Here is a 25675-nt window from a genome sequence, read left to right on the forward strand (position 1 = left end):
CCGCGGATCACCGAAGGGCGACACAACAGCAACCCATCCACGCCGGTCGGCCTCAGTCGTCTCCGCTCCACCGCTCTGCTCTGTTTTGATTTGGAAAAAAAGATCGGGACGGTCGAATGGACTTCTGAGATTGTCCAAGCCTTTATACTTATTTCCGTTGGCTGTGCCAGCATGGCTACGTGGCAGCGGTCAAAGGCTGGCCAACACAACTTAAAAACAATTAGGACTGACGCTGAACCACTTTAAATAATAAGGACCCGCCTAAGGTATGGTCCAAACTTTTGGGACCTCCCATACATTTATCTCTTGATTTTGACCGAGCTATGCGAGCTACTCGCGAGCTAGGTGAACTCGGCTTGTTTAGCTCAAACAAAAGTTGAAGCTCCATTTGACTTGCTATGCGTCGAATCGCGAGTTATTCATTTAACTCGCCGAGTTTCGAGTTTTATTCCCCGAACCCGCACCGACACACGAAACACCGTCACTGCCACAGGGGTCCACCTTCCATCAGCCCCACGCTCTGTGCGGGTGCGGGTAGCAATTACCACCGCAGGGGCAGAATCGTACTTGCCCCCGCGAAACGCAAGGGTAGGTTTTAATTCTCGGCCGCTGCTCCCCTCCCCTCCTATCCCCACCCCACCTCACTCGCCTTGTGCGGCCGCGTCGAGCTGCTGCTGCGGCCGCGCTCCTCCGCCCCTCATCGGACCCCTAGCTCCGGTACGATCGAGGCTCCGCCAACGCCGGAGGCCCCGAATCTCCTCGCGGTTCGTGCCCCTCTCCCCTCTCTCCTCCTCCTTCGGCGTGGCCGTCCCGTCGTTCGCCGGATCGCGCGCGGAGCAAACTTGCGCTCGTTCCGCGTTTCGATCGGCGCGGTCGATTGAGTGCCTCGTCCTGGCCTGGTTGCGCCGATTGGTGGGGTCTGCGGCCTGGCGTTTGCGGCGCGGTAGGGTTTTGGGGGTTTTAGGGTTTCGGCGGTGCTCGCATGACTCCTGATCTGGGTGCGGGGCAGGTTCCGGTTCGTGTTACGAAGGGCGCTTAGATCCTTGGTGGAGCACTAACGTGATTAAACATTGTAGTGTTGCCTCTTGACTGATTTTGTCTGTGGGGTGGAACAGAGCTGTGGAAGCTAGGGCCCTTGTTGCAGTAGACGTATAGTTTATGGTTGAGACCCAGTCAAGGGGTTTGCTGACGGTTAATTTAGGCCAGTAATGCTTTGTCTATCTTAGCTGCTTGCTCATCGCTCTTGTGTATGGTAGACAATGGTTCTCTAGTGTCAAGCACAATGAGGGTTAGTTAGTATGAAGGAATCAGTTCAAATAGAAGAGGCAATTGAACTAATCACCTTTATAGAGATACTGTGCTTCATAAAGTTCTATAAATGCACGCAACTCAATTTATGTCTTCTGACATGATGTCAATTAGAATAAGAGGTACTTTTGCACATCAGAAGACACTCACATGCTCTGAGTCTATGGTTCAATTGGTTTTGTGCTTATGTGTATGCCTAAATGACCGATGCAAATCGGATTGTGATTGGTGCAATAATATTGAGCACCCCTCTATTTTTGTATGCACTGTTGACAATTGTAGTTATCTGCATTTCCCTATTTTACTCAGTTTGAAGCATCTGTACTGCTGGCTCCTCAACTCCAGCCATCGAGAAGATGGGTGGAAACAAGAACCCAATTGTCTTTCTGGACGTATCAATAGCTGATGGGCCTGATGAAAGAATGATATTTGAGGTACACTTTCTTTTCTTGTAAGTTAACATGCATGGGTGGGTGGCTGTTTTGAGGTCAGCAACTCTAGATCTGTGCATAGTTTTTCATTTGTTATCATTTATAAAGTTCGACGATAACCTATGATTTAGTGAATAATTTTCTTTTCCTTGCAGCTGTTTGCTGATGTTGCTCCCCTGACAGCTGAGAACTTCAGAGCATTATGCACAGGTAATGTTCATTTTTGGTGAATAGATACAAATGTCATCTGTGCCTAAGTTGTACTTGTGACCGTGTGTGAAACATAGCTGCAGTTCTGGTCTAGTAGTTATGTCTTGAAATATCAACACTACTATATAAATAGCATACCAATATTTGCAGATGTACTTGTTGAAATCATGTATTGACCTAGTGGTTGTTGGAATTATATTAATGTTAGCCTATGCATTATTTCCAACAGTGGTTAAGGCATCCCTATTCTTGTGCTAGGGCCCTCACGTTCAACAGGTTGATTTTACAGATTGGCTTCATTTTTTGAAAGCTCATTCTCCCCATTTGTCTTGGCACCACTGCTCTTCCTAATTGAGGTTGTGCTGCAGGTGAGAAGGGAATCGGACAGACAACTAAGAAGCCATTATATTATAAGGGGTCAATATTCCACCGTGTCATCAAGGGGTTCATGGCACAAGTCAGTTCCTTTCTCTCCTGTGTAATTATATGTTTTTCAACAATATGGTTCATCTTAGGTTAGCATTGTCCTTTCCTTGTTTTTAGCCAGTTTTCTGTTTCCTTCTCCATGATGTAGGAATGTAGGATACAGGACAGATGATTTCGACAACTTTTGTTATCATATGTACTCCTTCCCTCCCAAAATGTAAGGCACCTTTGATTTTTGCTGGTCAATAACTTACAACTTTGACTATGATTTGTACTTATAATATGTTCATAATTATTATAAAGATACATGAAATGAAAGAATTTTGCAAGAGAAATGCAATGATACAATTTATACATTCTCAATCCATATAATTTGGTACTCCCTAGTGGTAATAGAAGTGAATCAAAGACCGTGCAAAATAAAGCGCATTTTAGGGCCTTACATTTTGGGAAAGAAGGAATAGTATTTAAGGTGTATTACCTTCATTGTCAAAAAGAAAAAGGTAGCTTAAATTGGTTTGTTAGCACATGTTTGCTAACCTGTATTTCCTTTTTTCAGGGTGGTGACTTCTCAAATGGAAACGGTGAGTTATTTGGTTACTTCTCTCTTACATTCTTTAGGGAATCGAGAAGAGGTGGAAATCTCCTGCTGTTATATCACTCTTTATTGGTTCATTTGTGTGTTCTACTGCAAAACAGTTGGCAGATGCTAGTTTTGATAAACCTGTCATTTGTTTTACCTGAAATGAACCAACTTTAGTTCAGTTGGTAGAAATAAAGTTGAGAAGAATGAGATGCAGGGGAAGAATTTCTTAACAGCCATATTTGTGACATGTACATGACCCTCTTGTGTTTTATAATATTCTTCCATACACATAATGGTACTCTGCTTCCTGGTGCTCAGTTTTTTCTTATTTGTGGAAGTGTGACTAAATAGTATAGTTGTGTTTTCAGGAAATGGTGGAGAAAGTATATACGGCGAACAGTTTGAAGGTATTAATCATTAAACTCAGTATGGAATATATTCATTTGAAATTAAGTATGCATAGGGTTTCGTGGATATTCTATTGTCTCTAAGTTCATTCAGAAGTTTGTTTACCCAGTATAATGTTGTTAGTTTTAGACGCAATCATTTCTTGAAGCTGTCAAATCCTCAAATATAGCACTCATCCTGTTATGATGGTAATCAATATGCATGTAATGCTTGTTTATTATTTGCATTTCAGATGAGAATTTTGTGCTACGCCATGATGACCGTGGTCTTTTATCAATGGCAAATGCTGGACGTAATACCAATGGTTCCCAGTTCTTCATTACTTTCAAGCCTAATGCACATCTTGACAGGTTTGTTTGGAGCGTTCATTTCAATTGTCGTGGCAGGTTTCAGGCTTAAAATATTTTGTAAACAGAACTCTCAGCTTTAGTCAAGTTTTGCATGTGGTACCTTACCAGCAAGGGTTCAGAAAATTAATGTTGTCTGCCAAGTCGCTTATGTAATATTATGTAAATCATAAAAGATGCTCATGGACCCTACTATAGATATATAACTATCATTGGGTTGACAGTTGTTTTGTTTAGTGTGAAACAAACAAACTATTTTGAACGAAATTCCAATTGCATACAAAATTTAGAACAATGCCGTTCTAGCCTTTCATGTGATGTTCTTAGAGGAGCACGCAATTTTCTTCATTTATCTATTTTGCCAGGTAATAATCGATGTAAAAGTTACCTGGCACTACTTCCTCCGTGTTGCCTGTTGAGTGCTTGGATCTAATTTGATGCTTGACTCAGGTCTTTCCTAGCAACTCTTGTTGAGGAGTATTTAGTTAAAGATAGTTCCATTATCCTATCTGTTTCGTCATTCTCTGTTCAGTGTATATTCAATGATGCAATCCTGACTGGGAAATCCTTTTGCTCTGTTGAGCCCTTAGAATTTCTTGGAATACTTATTTTTCCGTAGTGTGTAACTTGCAAAAGGTTTTGCAAAACTATGATCAAATATGGAAGGTGCACATGAGAGTGGGAGGGGGTGGGGGTACAGAAAGATTGTAGCTACATGGTTACATTATTCTTTTTCCTGGTCATGATTTGGCACAACCCTTCCAAACATGTCCGGAGAGGGAGAGAGATTGTAACTGAGTCGCTACAATCTCTTGTTTTTTCGTTGATCATGAATCATGATTTGGCACAACCCTTTGCATGGGGAATGTTGCACATGTATGCAACATTTGCTTCTTTTAGACTTAACTCAACTTTTCACAATTTCCCATGTGTGAAAAATCAGCATTCTAGGAAAAGTAAAATATTAATTCGGTTGGGATAGCATACAACAGTGGCCTTACGCAAATCTACTGTGTGCAATTTCGGAATGAATGCAGTTATGCAGATAGGTACTGCTTAATGTGAACTTGGATGTTCTCTTGGTTTTTTGTGTTAAAGAGTGAAATCTCACGTATGGTACTTACTTCAAATATCGCAGGATATCAAGTCACAACATAGATAGGAAGTTAAGTATGCTGTGATTTCCATGTTTCGTATGCTGAAGGGTTTTAGTGTTATCTTGTATTGCAGGAAGAACACTGTTTTTGGCAAGATTATTCTTGGAAATGATGTGCTGAAGAGGATTGAGCTTGTTGATGTGGACAGTTCTACTAATATGCCTCTTGCTCCAGTAAGAATAGTGGATTGTGGGGAGCTTGTTGATGGTAAAAGTTGTGGATCTGTCACAACTGAAAACGGTACTGCTCAAATCATCAGTAGTGATTTTGGAATGTACCTTACAACTATCTAAACATCTAAATAGTTCTAGATCTTTCACATACTCTTAGTCTTTTACCATCCTTTCTGTGCTACCATTATCCCACAGATAAGAAGAAAGTTAAATCAAAGTTGTCCAATATTTCATCTGATGACGAAGCTAATGAAGAAAAACACAAGAGCCGTCGCAAGAAATCTTCAAAGAGGAGAAAGAAGAAGAGGAGATATTCTTCTTCAGAATCAGACAGCTCGTCCGAGTCTGAGTCAGATTCTGAGAGTGATTCAGATTCTTCCAGTGAGTCATCTGACATCAGCAGCTCAAGTGATGAAAAGCGAAAGCGCAGGAGGAGACACTCCAAGAAGGATAAACGCAAGCATGGAAAAAGAAAGCGAGACCGCAGGCGCGAGAAAAGACGTAGAAAGCGTGACAAGAAATCAAAGCAAAAGTTGAAAAGGTATGTTCGCATTACCAAATTGAACATTTTGGGGTGTTTGCTGATATGTAACATAAATTTAATTACCAGGATGGAAGAGAGTGATAGTGAAACTGGAAATGCGAGTGATAGCAGCGCTGAGGATGCTAGGAAAAAGCGGCATCGTCATGGAGGAAAATCTAAGGCCACATCTCAAGTTTCTGGTAATTTCCTTTTGTGGCTGATGTATGTGCCTATGCATATTTGTGTTGCTTCTTTATTTCATTGGGTGTAAATTGTGAACTAGATGCTCTCTCTTAAACTTGTACTGGTTTCTTATTTAGGCTCATGGCCCATGAATTTCATTTTTTTTTTGAGTTTTGTTATGCACTACGTTAATCCATCCAAAGAATACCGGAAAAACTGTATACTATGCCACTTGAGCCTGCACAACCACAAATTGGTGTGGGAGTTCATTTATGTAGATCATGTTAGGCAATGGTATTTTGCTATGGGATAGTTTTTGTGTGATTATTACTTCATTAATCTCCGCCTTGGGCATCACTTATTACTGATTGCTTTGATGAATATACTTCAAAGCTAGAAAATTAGGCTGCAGTAGTTGTGTGCTTGTATTTTACGGGATATGAAATCGTTAGGTACTAGGAGAGTTCATGTTGCACAACTGGCCAACTAATCAACCTGTACTGTTTCTTGCCAGCTGAAAATCACACAGCAGTATTTGCTTTGAAGGATGCCACTTCAACTCAGGAAAAGATTGCAACACCAGCAAGGAGTCTAGCACAAGAAGACAAATCTCAACTGGAAAATGGGGAGATGCGCACAAATGGTGTTACCAATTCAAGATCTGAAAGGAACCTTGATACTGTTCCTGTTCTAACTGGCAACCGAAGCAAATCTAGGTTCCCTATACTTCTTCCCACATCAATCATTCTTTGTGCTTACTGCATCTGCAAGCAGTATTTCATCTTACATTGATAAGCAGGAGCCAGAGCATGAGTGCTAATCACTCAATGAGCAAGAGTATGAGTGTAAGTCCGAGAAGCCCAGTCAAAAGGTCATATGTCAGCCCGGAGAGATTGGTAAGCCCGAGTCCTGTTCACCCGAGTCGTAGTAGAAGTCCTGTCCATGCTCCCAAACAAAAAGAAAGCAGGAGCCCACCCCGACGGAGGAATATCAGCACGAGCCCTCATCGGAGAAGCCTCAGCAAGAGCCCACCTGGAAGTGCAGGCAGAAGCCCTGTTGTCCGCAGGAGCAGGAGTCCTGTTGAAGCTCGGACAAGAAGCATTAGCAGGAGCTCGGTTAGATCCTTCCAACGAAGAAGTCCGAGTAAGAGCCTGGAAAGAACTCATGTGCGGAAAAGCATCAGCCCAAGCCCCACACCTATGGACAAGGGAAGAAGCGTTAGCCGAACTTCTGCAAGATCTCCATTGCAAAAGGGTGTCAGCCGGAGCCCAGATCTGCCTCCCAGAAAGACTGCAAGCAGAAGCCCTAGAAGAAATCCTCGTAGAAACTTCAGCAGGAGCCCTGTGGGATTATCTAGAAGAAGCCCGACCCCTGTGAGAGGTGGTCGATCTCGCAGGAACACAAGCAGAAGTCCTAGCCCACCTCGCAGGGCAGTATCACCAGCCAATCACGGTAGGAGCCCATCGAGGAGTGTCTCTCCTGATGGATCAAAACGCATAAAAAGGGGGCGGGGTTTTACTCAACGTTACTCATTTGCAAGACAATACCGTTCTCCTTCTGCTGATCGTTCTCACCGTTATGGTGGAAGAGGTGATCGTGACAGGTAACTGCTTTAACTTATGGACTTAATTTCTTTCATTCTGGAGAAGTAGCTGTAAAATCCTTCTGCACATATGAGTTCGCGAAACACTTTCGAACTATGTTTCTTTCGTTCTGGAGAATTTACTGTAATATCTTTTCGTAGGTATATGAGTCACCGAGGCAGTCGTTATCGTTCACCTCCAAGGCGGTACAGAAGTCCTCCTAGAAGAGCATCACCGAGGTATAGTAACTATTCAGAATGACTGCACGTACAACAAATGCAAATTTGATTTGATATGTCCGTGTAATTTCCTTAATTATTTGGAAATAGACATACAATTTTGTTCCCGCAAAAAGACATAGAATTTTGAAATGTTCTCTTGATCTCTTTCTGATCCCACACAAATTTGTCTTAGTGTTCAGTGTTCCAAACGGTTGCATTATCTGATAAAGAACTACAACATGTTTGCTTGCATCCTTCTCTACTTTGATACTGTTGGTGATAAACATCTTCCAACTAATTATGTGGCAAGATGTTCAGTATAGCCTAGTCCAGTACATGGCTCAAATTCATGGTTCTCTCTTCATTTTTCACTGGAGGCCTAACAGGTACAGAAGGAGGAGCCGAAGTGTGTCACGCAGCCCGCCTGTTCACCGAGACCGTGGTAGGGGAGGTGGCTACAGCAGGAGTCCAGCACGTAGTCGTTCGCCTCCTGCCGTGAGACCAAGATCACGTGCAAGGTCAATCTCCAGGAGCAGGAGCCTGTCTGGGTCAAGATCAAGGTCCCCACCACCTGTCCAAGATCGCTCTCCCCTTGCCTCGCCATCTCCGAAGCGTGCAAGTAAGGATAGGTCCCCATCTATGTCGATCAGTCCTGAAGGAAAGAAGGGCTTGGTTTCCTACGGAGATGGCTCCCCCTCCCCTGGGAAGTAGGGGGTACAAAGAAGGCATTTACTAGGTTCAGTCTATCTGCATTCCATGTTCAAGTTGGGCCTCTGTTAGAGAAGCTGTTCTCCCCTGCTGTCGTTCAGCACTTTTGAAATGTCACATGTGTTCTTTGGGACGACTGAATTGTGAATCGGTTGAATTATCTTTGGACAACCATAATCTGAGGTTAGCATATGGTTCTGTTCAGTACGCACAAACATTTTCTTGCGGCAGTTCTTATTACTGGTGCCAATCATGGTTTTGTTAAAGCTGCTGAATGTAGTAATTCTATTGAGATACTTTACACTTTTGACGAATATATGCACCTGAGTCTCTCGTATGGGTCATACCAAGCGGTCTTTGGTCGCATTAACAAGCATCAGTATATATTGCTGCGGTATGAATTGTTTAAATTTGTTTTTTTTCCAAAAAAGGATGCTTTTCTACTTAAAATATTTAAGCATTATATCTAGCTTCTGCATAACTAAGAATACACACCGCTCTTGTTGCGGTACAAACAATTCTATTGTACGTCTACACCAACCTCCAGGCCAAGATGCCAAGACGGAGGCCATTCTACATCACCAGTGCAGTTGGCTCTCGGTGCCTCATCCCAAGTGGTTCTATCCCCGGCAGCGTGGTCTCGGCGCAGAAACTGGACCGGTTGCTTTTCCAGATTTATCTTTAGGGCTTTTAAGGGCTCTATATGGATTTTTTTTTGGACTAGATTGTATTTTTTTCTTCTTTTGGTCCTTTATGTACTTTCCAATGCCACCACTGAAATGAAAGCTTCTTGGTCCCTGTGGGACCATCTCTTGTTCAATTTTTATTTTATTTAAGAATGCACACATCTGCTAAATCCAAATGTATTAACTTAAAAAATAAAAGACAATGTACTGTAAGGATGCCGAAAGTGACGGAGGATCAATCCGCAGATTAGCTTGCCATGCATGTTGGTTAAAAAATCTCTCGTCGTGTCATCGAATTGAGTAGACACCTCCATAAACAAGGGTGTGATGCTTCACATGCTCTAGAGATGATCATGAACGGAGCGTAGTTGTGCACATCATTTCTACATAGCCAGAGTGATTAAATAGCGGCAAGCGCTCTCACCTAAGAAGTAATTTAAACCTATGATTCACACCATTTAGTGTCAAATATATTTGCAACGCTGCGTGGTAGTAAAGTAGAACCTATTTGGATGACCAACCGTATAATCTAGTAGATTTGCACTAAAAAAATAAGTGTTTGATAGTCTCGTCCTCATGGTAATACATACTTTTTTTTCCCTTCTATACCAATTACGTTTCGCAAGGTTGTTAAATTTGTTACTTACAAACATATTAATAGGTTTGATTTTTCTGTGGACATTGTGTTAGATTTAGGCTGTGTTTTCTACCATGGTGGTTCATGGTAAATTGAGAATCTTGTTTTGAATATATTTGCAACGTTGCGTAATGGGTATAAAGTAGAACCTATTTGGATGATTAACTGTATAATCTAGTAAATTTGCTCTAAAAAAATTTAGTGTTTGATAGTCTAGTCTTCATGATAATACATACTTTTTTTACTTCCATACCAATTACGTTTCGCAAGGTTGTTAAATTTGTTACTTACAAAGATTTTGATAGGATTGATTTTCTATGGACATCGTGCTAGATTTAGGCTGTGTTTTCTACCATGGTGGTTTATGGCAAATTGAGAATCTTGTTTTGTTGAACTATTTTTTGGTGGTTGCGGGTGTAAATTGACAGTTTGTTTCCTTGGTCACCCTAAGTCTTTGTTTGGTACTAAAGTTTTTATGGGAATTAGTTGGGGTAATCCACACCAAACTCTAAATCCCCAGTTACTTATAAATACTTGTTTGGTAATAGAGTATCGATCTTGAGTTTATTTCCAGCTTATTCTCACCTTTTCTCCAAATCTTAATGTATTTTTCTCAATCTCCAATACTCTATCCTAACCTGGTGGATTGTGATGAGGTTTTATGAGATTGGGTGGCGGTAGCCGTTTCACCTAATTACTCTAGAATATTATACTACATTTGGAGATGTTCTTAACTGCGCAAGTTTCGATATAAGGGTAGTTTGCCTCGGTAATGTTCCCCCGAACTTGCACAGCCATGCCTCCATTTCACCATCATCCGCACAAAATCGGTCCAGAAACCAACGTGGCCACTGGCTCGCTACTCGCTGCCGCTACCCCTTGCAGTTCAAACTCCCACCGTCCGATCTCACGTCAACGGTTCAGATCCAGGCGCCACTCCACGACTTCCCAATTCGGAGCGCCAACCGACCAGCCACCACCACCACCAATGGACGCCGCAACCGCCGCGACGGCGACGGCGGCGGCGGCGGCGATGGTCTGGTTCCGGAAGGGTCTCCGCGTGCACGACAACCCGGCGCTGGACTTGGCCCGGCGCGGCGCCGCGAGGGTCTACCCGGTGTTCGTGCTCGACCCGCGGTACCTCCGCCCGGACCCCGACGCGCCCTCTCCGGGCTCCGCGCGCGCCGGGGTCGCCCGCGTCCGCTTCCTCCTCGAGAGCCTCGACGACCTCGACTCCCGCCTCCGCCGCCTCGGGTCCCGCCTCCTCCTCCTCCGCGCCCGCGACGACGTCTCGGGCGCCGTCTGCGCCGCCCTCAAGGACGTGCGTAACGAAATGCTATATAACTACCACGCCCACCTTTGTAATCTTGCAAGCATTTGAGGACCTAATTAACCTTCTTGTGTTCTTCCGTGGTCGCAGTGGAACATCGGGAAGCTGTACTTCGAGTCCGACACCGAGCCGTACGCCGTGGCCCGCGACAAGAGAGTCACGGTAAGGGCAGTGATCACTCCGCAAGTACTCCGTACTAGTTTTGCAAGGAGACCAGAAATTTACCGAATTACTCTGATCGTTCAAGGATTTTGCGGCTGCGTCGGGGATCGAGGTGTTCTCCCCGGTCAGCCACACCCTTTTCGACCCTGCAGAAATCATAGAGAAGGTATTATACAGCAGGAAGCACTCATGTAGTTATGTTCATTTCTTGATAGAATGTTTGGAGTCATGTGCTTAGCAGATGTTTTTATTTTCCGTCGAATGTTAAACCTGAAGAATGGGGGCCGGCCACCGTTGACTTACCAATCGTTTCTGAACATTGCCGGGGAGCCCTCCGCACCTTTAACGGAGGAATACTCCGTGCTCCCGCCGATTGGTGATACCGGGGAGTGTGAGTTGTTTTCTGTGCCCAAATTGGAGGAGCTTGGGTATGGTGATATCAGCCAGGTTAGAGCAGTAGCACACTGAAATCCAGTGTAAATTTTTTTAAATCAGATTTGAGTTTTTGTTTACCGAATGAATATTCATACATAGGAGGACGTTCCGCCGTTCCGTGGCGGTGAGACAGAAGCTCTGAAGAGGATGAGAGAGTCACTCCAGGACAAGGTTTTAGTATTTCTGAAAAGCGATCACTTCTCTGATTCAGTGCACACATATCTTCTGAACTCTGAATGTTCAATTTAGAAATGGTAGTTTACTTTTACAGTTACACTCTTAACAACATCAAATTCCTTTTTGCAGGAGTGGGTTGCCAAGTTTGAGAAACCTAAGGGTGACCCTTCTGCCTTCCTGAAACCCGCGACGACGGCCTTGTCACCATATCTGAAAGTGAGTACTGTCATGATCCTCTGTAATTGTCGCGTCCATTGCCATTTTCTTTAGATTACAAATGTTGAGAATTGAAGTGGATCGTTATGTTGCAGTTTGGTTGCCTGTCGTCAAGGTATTTTTACCACTGTATTCAAGATGTCTACAGGAGTACCAAAATGCATACAAAACCACCGGTTTCATTGACTGGCCAGGTGAGTTCATTTATAACTGCATTGGTTTGTTTGTTCTGATTTTCTTCTTCTTGATATCCGTCTATTGTAACAGTTGCTGTGGAGGGACTTCTTCTACACAGTATCTTTTGGCACTCCTAATTTCGACCATATGAAAGGGAACAAAATATGCAAACAGGTTCGCTGATCCTATCGCCTCCTTATTTCAACTCTTTTCGCCTTTATCATAATCCCAGTCCCTTCTAGTCTAGATCCCATGGAGAGAGAGTGAGGAGCTGTTTGTTGCATGGAGAGATGGCCGAACAGGGTATCCATGGATTGATGCCATCATGATTCAGGTTTTTTTTTTCCTGAAAAACGTGCTACAACTTTGTCTTGCTTCCATCTTTCTGTTTCACATCACTTGCAACTGGATCATGTGAATGACTTTGATCATTTTCTTGGTTGGCAGCTGAGGAAGTGGGGTTGGATGCATCATCTTGCACGCCACTCTGTTGCTTGTTTCCTGACGCGGGGTGATCTAGTACGTATGATCTACACAGTAGCTTGGTTTATGTTGGTTGTTTGTAATTTTGGTAGTCAGTTAGCACGTCAGGTGTCACTATTCAACAATTCGCATCAAAATTCTGAAGGTGATTTCTCAACCCTGATATATTCTTAATAAACAGTCTGAAGGTAACACTAGATTTAGAACAAATGCAAGGATTGGTAAAATAATGAAGTTAGAGCGCTGATGCACATTAGAGGGAAGTCAACATCACTAACAATAGTTTCACATGCAAAACTTTTGATCAGAAGCACCAGCGAAAAGCACAAAAGCTTGCTTTCGAGGTTAATCCATAGAAAATCATGTATTGCTCAGGTATTTGTTGGGTTCAATGTTATGAAGGTACACTCCTGAAAACAATAAGCCGCTCATTTACCTAATCATGTCTGATAAGGACATACCTTTCTGAAAGCAACATGAAACTAGTATTTATTTCCAAGGGTTTTTTTATTAGCCCATGTGCAGGAGCACATCAGAGTTAGCAAAAGAGAGTTTATTTCAAGTCACAATCTATTTTTGCAAAAAAAAAAGAAGAGAGATCTGATTCCAAGCTTAGGTAATTTTCTTTACCTCAAATTGTCTAACTTGTCTACTGCATGAAGTTTATCCACTGGGAGAAAGGCCGTGACGTCTTTGAAAGGCTACTGATAGATTCTGACTGGGCCATTAACAACGGCAACTGGCTGTGGCTCTCCTGTTCATCCTTCTTCTACCAGGTTAGCAATTAAACAGTCGCTTTAGGCACTACTTGTAAGTTGTAACTGCATTTTCATTTAGTCTAATGTATTTCTTCCATGCGTCCTCGACACAGTATCACAGAATCTACTCCCCAATCTCATTCGGAAAGAAGTACGACCCCAACGGAGACTACATCAGACATTTCATCCCAGCGCTGAAACGTGACTATCCCAGCAACAAAATTTCATCATCAGAAAGCAACACAACATCTTTGTGATCTAAGAAGCAATTAACCCTCCGTTGTTGTGTTGCAGACATGCCCAAGCAGTACATCTACGAGCCTTGGACGGCGCCCCTCAGCGTCCAGGAGAAAGCCAGGTGCATCATCGGCAAAGACTACCCGAAACCAGGTGAGAAGAAACTTATTTTTTCAGACGCAGAAAGCATATTGCGAATTTGTACGATGTCTGGATCTTCAGTAGTAAAGCATTTTTCCGTTTTGCACTTGCAGTGGTTGATCATGCGGCTGCAAGCAAAGAATGCAGGGACAGGATGGGGGAAGCTTACGCGTCGAATCGCCCTAGTGGCGGTGACCCTGTCAAAGGAAACAAGGCCTCGAATTCGCGGCAGAGAAAGATTTCTGAAGATGCCCCAGACTCATCCAAGTCCAAGCAACCGAAGAAGAGCAGCTGAGGCGATTGTAGAAAAGTTTTAACAAGCCTTAGCAGCCTTACTAAACTATAGTACAGTATTAATTCTGATGTTACAAAGTTTGGGAGAACTGATTAGTCTTCTTAGCAGCCTTACTAAACTATACTACAGTATTAATTCTGATGTAACAAAGTTTGGGACAACTGATTAGTCTTCTTAGCAGCCTTAGACTACTCACAATGAAAGTATCATAGCTAGTATCATGCACTACATGCATGCCAAAAAGCTGATGTGTCACATCAATTAATAATAAACGAGATGATAGTGATATCATAGGTAGATACCGTATCATAGAACGTATAACTAGAAATATTAATGCCAAAAAAAATCTTGTACACACTTTTGTATTGAGATTCTACAAATCATTAAATACATGTAACATATGATACTACTACATGATACTATGCATTGTGAAGATAGTACTGTGCACTAGTATCATCTGCATATACTAGTATATGATACTTTCCATTGTGACTAGTCTTACGAAACTATAGTACAATATTAATTCTGATGTAACAAACTTTGGGAGAACTGATTAGTCTTCTTATCAACTCTTAATCTATTTTTTTTTCGAAAATAACTCTTAATCCATCTACTAATCACACGCTAGTAGGAGGAAAAAACAAGTATTGTTGGTTAGTAGTTGGTTCACGGTTGGGTGCTTGCTTGTACGAAACCAACACAAAAGTAACAAAAACACGTGAAGCCGGTACCAAAATCACGCCTGGGTTTGGCACGCACGCACGTACGCTCTAATCTGCCAAGACGGGGATGGCGATAAGCTTTATCTCTTGCACACCAATGAAAGGAAAGGACGATAAAGAACGGAATGGGCCATGATTGAAGCACAAAACAACACACCAGGAATACGGCTGATGGTGAAGGATAAGCTGTGTAGATGCGTCAGCCAGTTCGAACCTCTAGCTTCAAAACCGCAGACGTCAAAACCATCCACTTACGCGCTCCTGCTTCAATTTTCTTACGATTATATCCGCGTACGCTAGCTGCCGTGTTCCTCTTGCATCCAAACCCATCGTAATTATTCTGATGTAAGCAAAATGCGTAGTTATTGATACATTCTATTTAGGAAATGCCATCATGTAGAGCTTTATTGATTATCAAATATACATCGTCAGTCATTAGAGTGATTATCCTAAGGCCATTGGAGACGATGCGAACCAATGACGTCGTCGGTGAGAGGGCCAGAACCTTAGATGGGTTTACAGCCAGTGCCTCACGAGCCACAATCGCCTCTCTAGGTGGTACCTTAAGTACCAGTTCGACTTCAAGGCATGCAGACGGAATACCAGACACGCAAAATTACCCTCCCCCCCTCCCCCCCCCCCCGCGTGTCGCCTAACCCTAGGCGACTCGGGGGCGATCCCCGCCGCCGGCCGCCTGCCACCTCCCTACTCGCCTCCTCCTCCTCGCCGCCGCCGGAAGACCCGCAGGGCAAAGCCCTGGCGGCGACGGCAGCGGCGGGGGCTTCGTCCCTCGCAAGGTGGCGGCTTCCCTGGCAGCGGCGGCCTGCGTCTCCGGCGGCTCCGGCATCGAGCTGCCGCGGGTGTGTGGCGGCGTGGACGTCTCCACGGTGGTGGATCGGCTTCATGCGCGATGGGATCGCCCTACTGGCGGCGGATCTTCGGATCGCCGGTGGTGAGGGCCCCTAGGGTCTCGGGAGGCGCTGCCGAGATGGTGGAGGCGGCGTCGCGTCAGAATAAAGGTGCTGGAGCTCGGTCCCCATCTCGGCAAGGCCACGTGTGGTGGCGCCGGCGAGCTGGCGGCCGGTTTCCTCTCAGATCGGTGGATCTGGGGAGGGTGGTCTCTCCGGGCACGGTCGTCTGTCGACTCTACGGTGGAGCTTTGGGAGTCGGAGGGTGTTGTTACTGCTGTCTTCCCCTCGGGCGGCCGTGGTGGCGAGGGAGTGGAAGGGGACGGTACAATCGCCTTCCTCGTTAGGGTTTTTAGGGTCTTTATTTTGAGATGCGACTGTCACGTCGTGAAGCTTCCTCCGGCCGGCCATGGTGGCGAGGGGAGGAGCTGGCTTGACATGGCGTTGATGGTTGGGACCTACTGCTCGGGGTCCGTGGATTGGAGGTTCTGCTTGGTCTCCACCAGCTCCCGCCTGCCCGATGGTCTGGAAAACATTATTAGCTCTCACCCCTCGGGGTGGGCACTCCTGCGGTGTTCAAAGCCCAATGTGGCGAAGGTGGCGGCGAAGACGGGCGGCTTTCGTATTCGGTCTCTGTACTTGGGTGGTGGTGATGATGAGGACGATGGGCTTGATTGCGATTTGGGAGTACGGTGTGTAGTCTTCTAGATCCATATTGTATTTTTCTTTTTTTGTGGAGTCGTTTGTAATTGGTTTCGCCATTGTTAAATTCCATCAGTTGTTATCTAAAAAAAAAAAGACTTCAAGGCATGCAGTACAAAATTCTAGGTTCAACCCTAGCTTGAATTAAATATAAGTATCTTCAGAAAAAGGAGCAGCTGCCATCGAAGAAAAATTCCCGGCGGCTGGAGTGTTTCAATGACCTGTATAGTATCAGTTTGCAAAATAATGCGAGAACATCTTGTTTGCCCAGGGCAATTCGTCTAGCTAATAGCATAGTCTGCTGGATGGTGACAGGCAACAGTAACCCCCTTGTCTCTGATGAGCACCCCAACACATCCCTCATAATGGGTTTCAAAGTTAAAAAGGCACAATTATTATGACAAATCCTTCCATTGGCTAAACCCAAACACTACTTTTTCACTGAACTTTTCCTCGTATTGCCTTGATATCGTTATTGACACATAGTGCAGCCAGCACACATGCTATCAACCCTTCTAAAGTAAATCAACCTATCCTCTTGCTCAGTGAGTTCCGTTGCGTCCAACAAAATAAACGTGACCTAACTGGAAAACTGAAAGGGACGAGTGCCCAATTCATGCCATCGACCATGACCAAGCTTATGCCATGCACGAATTGCGAAGGAAAATCACTAACAGCACGTGCCAAACTGATAATACATAGGGGAAGGGAAAACCATGTTAGCAAGCAAATCGTAAGTTCGTAACCCATGTGGCTATAACGGGAGAGGCCAAACGTGACAACCAAGGTAGAAGTTGCTACCTTTGGAAATATTGCACGAGTGCTTTTGAACCGGGGGTTTTCTTGATCCAGTTTAGTTTTTCGAAGTTACTTGTTCCCAAAGCAAGTTAAAGGGATCGCAGAATCACCTAGCGTTAGATATATTGAGTTGAAACCTAAAGCTAGATTACTATATATACTTGTAATTTTTTGAAATAAATAAACAACAAAACTTCCGGTCCATAACTTGAGACAAATATCGAGTTTAATTTTTGCATTGGTTTATTGGCTAAGAGAATATGTAACTTACTTATTAACACTGCTTATTAGATATGTCAAGCCACCAAGGCCAGTGCTAACGGCCGTCTCTTATTATTTTTATATGGCTTGCCACATCATACTTAGATATTCAGTGTTTTAACGGGTATGTATCTTAATTTAGAATATGTGAGTCTAAATGGAGGATGAGTTAACCTCAGTTATGCCCTTTAATTTTTGAAAAATAGAGGATGGGTAGGACACTTAATACTTTTTGTTGGAACATGATTAAGAGATAATTCATTTCTTATTTCTCAGTAACTTCATGCCATATAGGGAAAAAATTGCAGAGGAGCACCACACCACCTTGTAGCATTATTATGACCTTCCTAAGAAGAACATGTAAACTTTACATAGCTCGATTATTCTCCTAGCCGGTTGATGCTTTCGTTAATTCAAAGCCGGGATCATTTCGAGCCTTCCGTCTAAAACATGGCTCGATTATTGCAGGCATCGGTAAAAATTACACCACTTATTCGTGGCACTAATTAAACGGATCAAAGATGTGAAACAGGAGTAGCTAGACTTGTTTTTTCTTTCAAAATGTTCTCGGATGTATAATGTGATGGTGTCTGCATCTGCAAATTTTGGGCCATACACTAAACATTGTTGAAAAGTATCACCATTTTTCATAGATCGCAGATAGTTATATATGTTTATTTAACCGAAATTCACAAGTAATTTTCACTCCATTCCGTAATCTAACTCTGAAAACCATCACAAATTTTACATAGATTACAAATCGTTAGTCTTTGTTAACCAAATTTAGAAGTGGTTTTCACTTCCGGCTCGCGACACCCAAACATCCGATTCATATGCTTCCACATCCATAACAAAAACACCCATCCCAATTTTGTGCATTTCAAACGTTGTTCTTCCTTCCACCCCGATCGAAGCAAGTCCAGCCACGCACACCACCTGACCTGTACCGTAACCGTAACCGACAGCCCAAGAAAAGGTTCACCTTGCAAAGGTCGCGGCCCATCCTGGCCGTCCGATCCGCACCGGACGGCTCGCGTCGGAGCACAGTGGGCAGCGGTTCGGATCCGACGGCCCAGATGCGCCCACACTTGTGGCCTCGCTCCGGAGACCGCCACCACGCAACCCTCGCTCCCGATACACGTATAAAATCCGCACCCTTCCCAAATCAATTAAAATTAATTCCCGGATTCCCTTTTTTTTTGTCCTCCACGATTTCTCGCCGGTAATTTTCCCCTCGCCCAATCTCTCCTCCCGGAGCGGAGAATCGGTGCCGGAGTTCTGCCGGCTCGGCGGAGCTCGTCCTCGGATTTTTCCCGTGCTCCCTTCTCCCCGGTCGCCGTCGCCGTCGCCGTCGCCATCGCAAGGTTTGCGCCTGTTCCTACTTTTTTTCCCTTCAGTTTTTTTTGTTTTGTTTCAGAGTTTGGGGCCGGGCGCGTTAGTAATTTTCGATGCGGGGGATGGATGGATGCGGCGAGGAGCGTCGTCGCATTGGGTCGATTGCTCGGTTGACTGAGCGCGATGGTTTCCTCGCCTCTGGCCTGGCCCCAGTTCAAACAAAGGTTCTCGTTTGGGAACTGTCTATCTAGAGCAGATCGTTCTGCCGCGCGGATTCCGTACCACTCTTTGATCTGTTTCCTCTCGATGTATGCATGAGTCCGTAATTTCTTCCACTAGTGTGTTTCTGGTTTCTAGCATCCAGATTGTGGTTCTGATACAACTAGGCAAGAGTTACCCATGGGTTGATTACCTGTCGTTTGTTGATCTGGATATGTCGGTTAATCTCTTCCTTGACGGCTTGCTGTGGGCGGTAGTTGCAGCCCGCAGCAAATTTCTGATGTCTAGTGTGTCCTCGTTCGGAGTACTCTGGTTAATTAAATGAGTCGTTCGTCCATCTGTTTTCCTGCGGATTGTTGATTTGGTGCGTCTGATTCCACTGAATCTGCTCCTCAACCGTTGCAGTTCACTTTTTGAGGTCCTGATCTGCGAAATTAATTCGTCCGCGGGATGTTTGTCTGTCGATACACCTTAGAATTCCCATTTTGATCTACGGCGAAGCTGTTTCTGAATGGAACTGTATCATCTGTGTCGTGTGTGCTAGTTGTTTATCTTAGTATCTTGTTCAACCAATGCTGCTGCTACAAGTTTAGATCCTTTCGCCTTCTTCTCTTTAAGAGCCGATTCACTCATTTACTGAAATTTGGTATGTTCCTATCTGCAGCAGTGTTTGTGAAACAGCAACACCTGATGAAGTTCCGCAAAGGTGTCAAGGTGGAGGTGCTACAGAAGGCGGAGGCACCGTTCGGTTCCTGGAGGCCTGCCACCATCGTTTCTGGCAATGGGCACACCTATCTTGTAAGCTATGATGAACGTCCTTTCGACGGTGGTGTAGACGTGGAAAGGATTCCAAGAAAGGCGTTGAGGCCTTCTCCACCGCCCTCAGATGGCCAGGTGTGCTGGGTCCCAGGCGACATCCTTGAAGTCTTTGACAGCTATTCATGGAAGGTTGCGGAAGTCGTGAGATTGCTTGGTCAGGAGTTTTATCTCGTCAGGCTCCTCGGATCCTCCCAAGAAATGAGAGTACACACATCCAATCTTAGGGCAAGGCAGCTTTGGCAAGACGGCGATTGGGTTGCTCTTCCAAAGGTACAGCTCATCCCTTGAAATTGTAAAATACGTTTTCTTTTCGTACCACTACCCTTTAATGTTAGTACTAATGAGTAATAACTTGCTAACGTCTTGGTAATTATTTGCAGGATTCTGCAAGATGTGCTGGTGGTTCACTTAGGAGTCGGACAAAAGGTGGAAACTCAGGGGGCAGTCATCTTCTGCTGAAGGACAAGGTTGTGTTGGAGGGCAATATGTCTCGAGGCATCAAGAGGAAATCATCTGCTGCATCAGCTTTCCCTATGCAGCGCAGTGAAGTTACTAAGAAGTTTCAGACTTCTCACAGAGATGGAAGACGCCAATATCTTGGTCCTGGAGATTCTCTTCGTTTGATGGATAAGGTAGATGCTGTTGATTCCCCATGCTTAATGCTGGGTGAAAAATGCATGCATGATTCCTTAAATAACAGAGCTAATGGTTTTCCTAAAACAAACTTGGCAGCGGTTAACACTTATGTTGATTATCAGTATCCTGCTGTAACAACTCAAGACCGCGATACTGATAGTGCCGCATCCTCTGTTGGTAGTTGCAGTCCCTACGGTAGCCCCTATAGGCCAGCACATCCTCAAGAGTATGACAGTGAAGATATCTGTAGTAGGAATGATGACAATGATGATGAAGCTTCTACATCTGGAAGAGAATCACCTCTTCCAATGGAAGGAGGTCTCAAGGAAGAAACCCATCTGCTTGAGTTGCATGCTTATCGTGCAACAATGATGGCACTATATGCTTATGGATCAATTAGCTGGGAGCAAGAGGCTTTGATGACTAATCTGAGGCTTACACTGAACATCTCAACTGATGAACATTTATCAGAGTTAAGAAATCTGGCTTTCTCTTCAGTTTGTTCTAGATAGCCATATTAAACAGTTACAAATGAAGAGACTTAGAATTTGGTTGTTATGTTGTCATACCACTTACTTTAGAATAGTGGAATTATGGTTAGTGTGGACTATGAAGATACCATTCACTTGTTGGAGTACTTGACGCTCTGTATTAATCATGTAGAAAGGGGGAACTTTTGTACAATAGTTTCCTTAATTTGTCAATGCAACTTTTGCCCCCACTGAGTCAAGTTTTTTTTTAATTGAACCAACTGTCTTCTCAATTCATATTATCTTGTATTGGTTTTGTGCCGCTGTAAGAAAGCCCTTGACATGTGGTATTAGAATCCCCTTGATGGTACCATGTTATACCCCTTTAAAGTCTGTGATAAGTTGTTGTAATTCAGTGACATAACATGGCAATGAAATTTCAGTTCTGCTAGTGTTCAGCAAACAACTTTCATGTATTCAATTTGTTACTTGAACTTGAACTAGCCTATTTTACCATGCTGATGTATTTTCCACCTTTGCTAGATCTTCTGTTTAATTGTGCAAAGATGGAGCCAATACTCCAAATCTCCAATGTAGGCAAAGCACCTTTAGTTAACTGTATCAGCATGTGTAACCTGACAGTTGACCAACATCCTAGCTTGTAAAACACCTTTGCTCACAGCATTAGAAGCCATCACTAAATTTGGATGATTTGTTCTCCCTTTTCCGGTGGTGTGAAATTGCAACAGAAATAATAGGGAAAGATGTCATCTGATGCTTTTCATGCATTTTCCAGGGCCGAAGTTGGAGGCTTGTAAAGCATCCTTCGTTAGGTCTGTGTTGATGGAGGAGTTTGTCACATGGTTTATGTGGTGATCAATGTGGCAACATTTCCATCAAACCTTGGTTGGTATCTATTTTATTTTTTCGTTTTATTGTCTTTCTTTTTAGCTTCTTTTCTGGCTCTACTAGCTTTGTTTTTGCAAGGATACTGTTCAGGAAATTTTGTTTGACAATAGTGAACAAATAAGTTAATTGTACCATTCAACATGCAGTAGTATGTTTGCAAACAATAATGCTAATGTCAGTACAGAGAACCACTAACTTTTTCGTCACACTTTATTGGAATTTCGGATAACTGTAATTAGTTTTGATATATTCTTAGGTTGGTAAAAGAAGTAATTGGTTGTCATAATTGCACAATGTGCTCTCTTTGGTTAATTTCCATATGAATAGAGGTTTGATTAAGTCGAAAAGCTCAATAAGCATAGGCATGGTGCTGGATTTTAGGTTGATAAATTTAGATATCAGTCATACCACGCAGAAGTGTGCGATTTGTTGAAGTAGCCTTACAGAGATCTATCTTGGTCACAGTACTCTTGAAATGGTAGGTCTCGGAAGCTCATCTGTAAGAGTTAATAGCTGGTTTTTGCTTTGCAAGAGTTCATATCGGCCAAAAGATTATGTGGAGTATTCTGAGAAATAAGGGAGAGTACCCTTAATGATAGACTTATTGGCTTTGGGCAACGTGGGCGGTGATCTAAAAAAGCTGATTACTTGATGTGGACAGTGAGAGGTAAGTAGGCATATTGTTAACCCTCAGCCCTCAGAAGTTCTACGGTTTGTTAATTTCCTGACACATGGTCTATCCGTGTATGTAAAGTGCTTCTCTGAAAGGTGCTGGCTGGGATGTTACTATATGATATTTTATTTCCTTACAAGCACTTAGGGAGGCTAATTTTGTATTCAATAAATGTAAAGTACTCTGAAATATAGTGCTCCTCGGATTTGTTTGGGTCTTTTACGGTTTTACCTACATGTCCTTTTAGTTAGTCTCTCAGTATAAGAAAATCCTAATCTGTCAGTGTCCTTCTGATACTTTTGTGTTCAAGAACATTGAGATGTTTATATTACTTTATGTCTGATGGCAATGCTTGTCAATCCTCATCCTCCTACCTCATTTGCTGGTATTACTGATTCTCCTTTTCTCTTTGCAAGTATGTTTGTGTGTGGTGTTGTGACAATAATGGTTCAGTTTATGATATGTTACACTATTCAGTCTACCAGTCCCAATACAACTGGCACAATGCTTCTCATTTATACTTGTCTAAAAATTAAGGAGTTGGAAAAAATTGATGGGATAAAGTTGTAATTTATAGTATACACTTGACCACTAACAATGTAAGATATTTAACAGAAACATAGATATCTGTTTCAGTCATTTACCAGTTTTTGAACATTTTCAATTTCATAGCTTATATCAAGGTGGCAATGTATGGGAAATGCACTATGTGGAGGAGGCTACGCCCAAAATCCTTTTCACACATATTTACAAACTCTCTTCGATGAAGTGTAAGAGCATTGTTGGATGTATAACGTCTGTATGGAGCAGCATGTAAATAGCACCTTGTTGTTTTCCAGGAATTTTCTTCTGAAAGTTATATTTAATCATAACAAACAATTGCTTGAAGTTTAAGTCGTTGAGAATTTTTTTCTGGTTCTTCTTTTTGTACACAAAGTTTGAGGTACAAGCCGACTAGGCTCCACATGACTCTCTATTGCACTTTTTCTTTATAAGAATTGATAGATTATGTGGACATCGCTATATTTCATGGAACAGTTGGAGTTACTGGAAACTCCTGTTGCTTTCAAAGAAGAACTGAGGTCTTGCTATATTTATACTTAGCTGATGTTATTCAACTCTCCATTATTCTATTGGCGACATTGAGGTCAAAACGCCTGTTCGTTTCAGAGACGAAAACAGGAGGGTGCTTGGTTCCAGTTTGTTGGTGAAAAACTATAATCATTACTGACCAAGATTGAGAACTTCACAATTTTTATTTGCTACATTTAATTGTAAGGCAATTCGGCATGAAAATTTAATTTAGAGAGAAACCAGATGAATCCAATCTGGTACCCAAGAAAACTGCCACCTGGGCTGTTCAGATTTACCAAGTAGTAATTTTCTGATTTTTTTTGACTTGTAATTTTCTGAAACCTAGGTCACTAGGTGGCATGGTAAGTCGGGATTCAATTAAATACTTAACAGATTTTCCATTTAAAATAATTATTTATTGCTGCCTTATAGACACAGGTCATGTAAGTGAAGGCTTGGGCAATTATTATCTACTATCTGTAAGACTGTAACACGAATTGTTCAAACTGGAAGTATTGATGTTCTTTATACACCAATGAAAATCTGATTACTTCATTTTTTTCAAAATGAGATCTTTTGATTATTTTCCCTTACGACTGAATTTTTTGCTCAAGCTGTTAATTCGTAACAATATTTTCCATTGGGAAAATAAAACTAACAGATGATTGAGGATTGGGATGTCATGTCTACTTGAATCCTATGAGAAGATGAAGTATGTTTGATTGTAGCAAAGAAATTTTTCATAAGGTGTGAACAAATGTTTTTTTTTCCCATGGGATTTGCACTACGAGATTCCTATAGGATTAGTTCCTATTGGATATGTTCCTATGAATTAAACAACATATGTAGGAAAGTTTCCCATAGGATCCAAATTAATCCTATGAATCAAAGGAGCCCTGCTGGGGTTTTGTGCCAGCTAGAACTGTTAGCGAAGTTCTATAGGTGAAAAGCCTAGATGCAATTCTGTAGTTAATATCAGGAGACCTTATCAGAACATGTTGGCCAAAGAAAACGGTCACTTTCTGTATGTTTTTAGCCGACATGTTGATATAGCAGGGTTGATGTTCATCTTATTGCAGCTTTATTTTGATGGCACACTCTGGTGCGTTTTGGTAACCACATTTGCAGGCTTTTCTAACAAAGGTGTGTACTATTGCTTCAGGTGGTCTTATTCTGAAGTTACGCCTGATTGAAGTTGAGTTCCGTTTTCTCATGTCAGCCCAAAGTCTTGGAGTGAGCTATTCAGTATTTAGTTTTTGCTTAACCTTCAATTGTGTTTATACATTTCTTATTTTATTGCTTATGAGCAGTTCTCAGAATTTAGTTGGATATTTTTTAATATTTATTGGTAATGTTTTGAGTAGTACTATAGCAAGTCAGTTGTCCTGGCAGCTTTAATCTCTTGTCATTGGTCTGGGCACCCTGAGTTTGCAGGTAGGAAAGAAGGCTTTTCCTGTCTAATCTGTGATCTGTCACTTTTTGGTTTGGAGCGTATTCCTCCACTTCATGCATTGGAATTCTGGTACATAACATGATTATTTCTTCCCTAGAAATCGAGTTGAAATGAAATGAGTTGTTAGAATCACTATTTCAGAGTATCCATCTCTGCTTTGTTTGGGGACGCGTGTTTGTATCCTTGTGGCTGGATCTAGTATTCTGGTGCATTAGCAGAGCACCTGAAGCGATGCTGTTCATCATGTAACACTTCTAGTATTGGATGGATGTCAATGGCACAGAAGATAAAGCAGCTGCAGACAGGCCCAAGGATATCTGCCAGATGGCTGGGAGCACTATGATCTGAAATTTGTGAAGTCAGCCATCAGTTATCTATCAGTGTACGGCGAGGTTGTTTCTAGCCATGGTGCTTATCCATCCGATGGTTCTCGTAGCCGGATGCTATAATACCTGAGTTGTCTAAGTTTTGAGATGGCTGTTGAGGTTCATGACTGGACGCGGTACATTCACTGCTAAGCTGAAGCTGTACTGCTTGAGATGGAGAAACATTTCACATTTCGTCCAATATCAACTTTTCTGGTTGATGTAATGATATACATGACTGGCATTTGTGCCCAAAAATTTGTATCATGGATGGGAGAACTTTTCATTAAAAAAGTTGGTATTGACATGGAGGGCTAGCCTTGGGTAACTTTC

The 25675-nt window shown here is 42.9% G+C and overlaps 3 protein-coding genes across 11 annotated transcripts; all 3 read left to right on the forward strand.

Annotated features, from left to right (window-relative positions):
• The first annotated feature begins 653 nt into the window (after positions 1-653).
• Positions 654-8608, forward strand: LOC124691965 (peptidyl-prolyl cis-trans isomerase CYP95-like). 4 transcript variants are annotated; one of them, XM_047225262.1, is made up of 14 exons: positions 654-764; positions 1618-1742; positions 1895-1949; positions 2318-2406; positions 2935-2959; positions 3330-3368; positions 3602-3719; positions 4947-5113; positions 5242-5587; positions 5657-5769; positions 6267-6468; positions 6552-7355; positions 7497-7574; positions 7934-8608. In XM_047225262.1, exons 2-14 carry the CDS (start codon positions 1665-1667, stop codon positions 8265-8267), a joined length of 2448 nt encoding a protein of 815 aa, XP_047081218.1. In that variant the 5' UTR covers positions 654-764; positions 1618-1664; the 3' UTR covers positions 8268-8608. The 4 variants fall into 4 exon arrangements, with proteins under 4 accessions (XP_047081218.1, XP_047081219.1, XP_047081220.1 ...); XM_047225263.1 differs by having other exon boundaries at positions 7943-8608; XM_047225264.1 differs by lacking the exon at positions 654-764 and adding an exon at positions 2179-2225 and having other exon boundaries at positions 1725-1742.
• A 1967-nt stretch (positions 8609-10575) lies between these two features.
• Positions 10576-14173, forward strand: LOC124686737 ((6-4)DNA photolyase-like). The gene is made up of 14 exons (XM_047220639.1): positions 10576-10908; positions 11008-11079; positions 11165-11245; positions 11356-11526; positions 11614-11685; positions 11821-11907; positions 12003-12101; positions 12175-12258; positions 12332-12418; positions 12532-12603; positions 13230-13343; positions 13439-13526; positions 13620-13715; positions 13817-14173. The coding sequence occupies exons 1-14, from the start codon at positions 10576-10578 to the stop codon at positions 13996-13998; spliced, it is 1638 nt and encodes a 545-aa protein (XP_047076595.1). The 3' UTR covers positions 13999-14173.
• A 5438-nt stretch (positions 14174-19611) lies between these two features.
• LOC124691967 lies at positions 19612-23085 on the forward strand. Of its 6 annotated transcripts, none has more exons than XR_006999232.1 (4): positions 19612-20032; positions 20143-20870; positions 21665-21774; positions 22243-23085. XR_006999232.1 is itself a non-coding variant. In XM_047225267.1 (3 exons), exons 1-3 carry the CDS (start codon positions 19634-19636, stop codon positions 21684-21686), a joined length of 1149 nt encoding a protein of 382 aa, XP_047081223.1. In that variant the 5' UTR covers positions 19612-19633; the 3' UTR covers positions 21687-23085. The 6 variants fall into 6 exon arrangements, 3 of the variants coding, with proteins under 3 accessions (XP_047081223.1, XP_047081225.1, XP_047081222.1); XR_006999233.1 differs by having other exon boundaries at positions 22260-23085; XR_006999231.1 differs by having other exon boundaries at positions 22310-23085.
• The last annotated feature ends 2590 nt before the right edge of the window (positions 23086-25675 follow it).

This window comes from Lolium rigidum, chromosome 2 (genome assembly GCF_022539505.1).
Source record: "Lolium rigidum isolate FL_2022 chromosome 2, APGP_CSIRO_Lrig_0.1, whole genome shotgun sequence".
NCBI lineage: Eukaryota > Viridiplantae > Streptophyta > Magnoliopsida > Poales > Poaceae > Lolium > Lolium rigidum.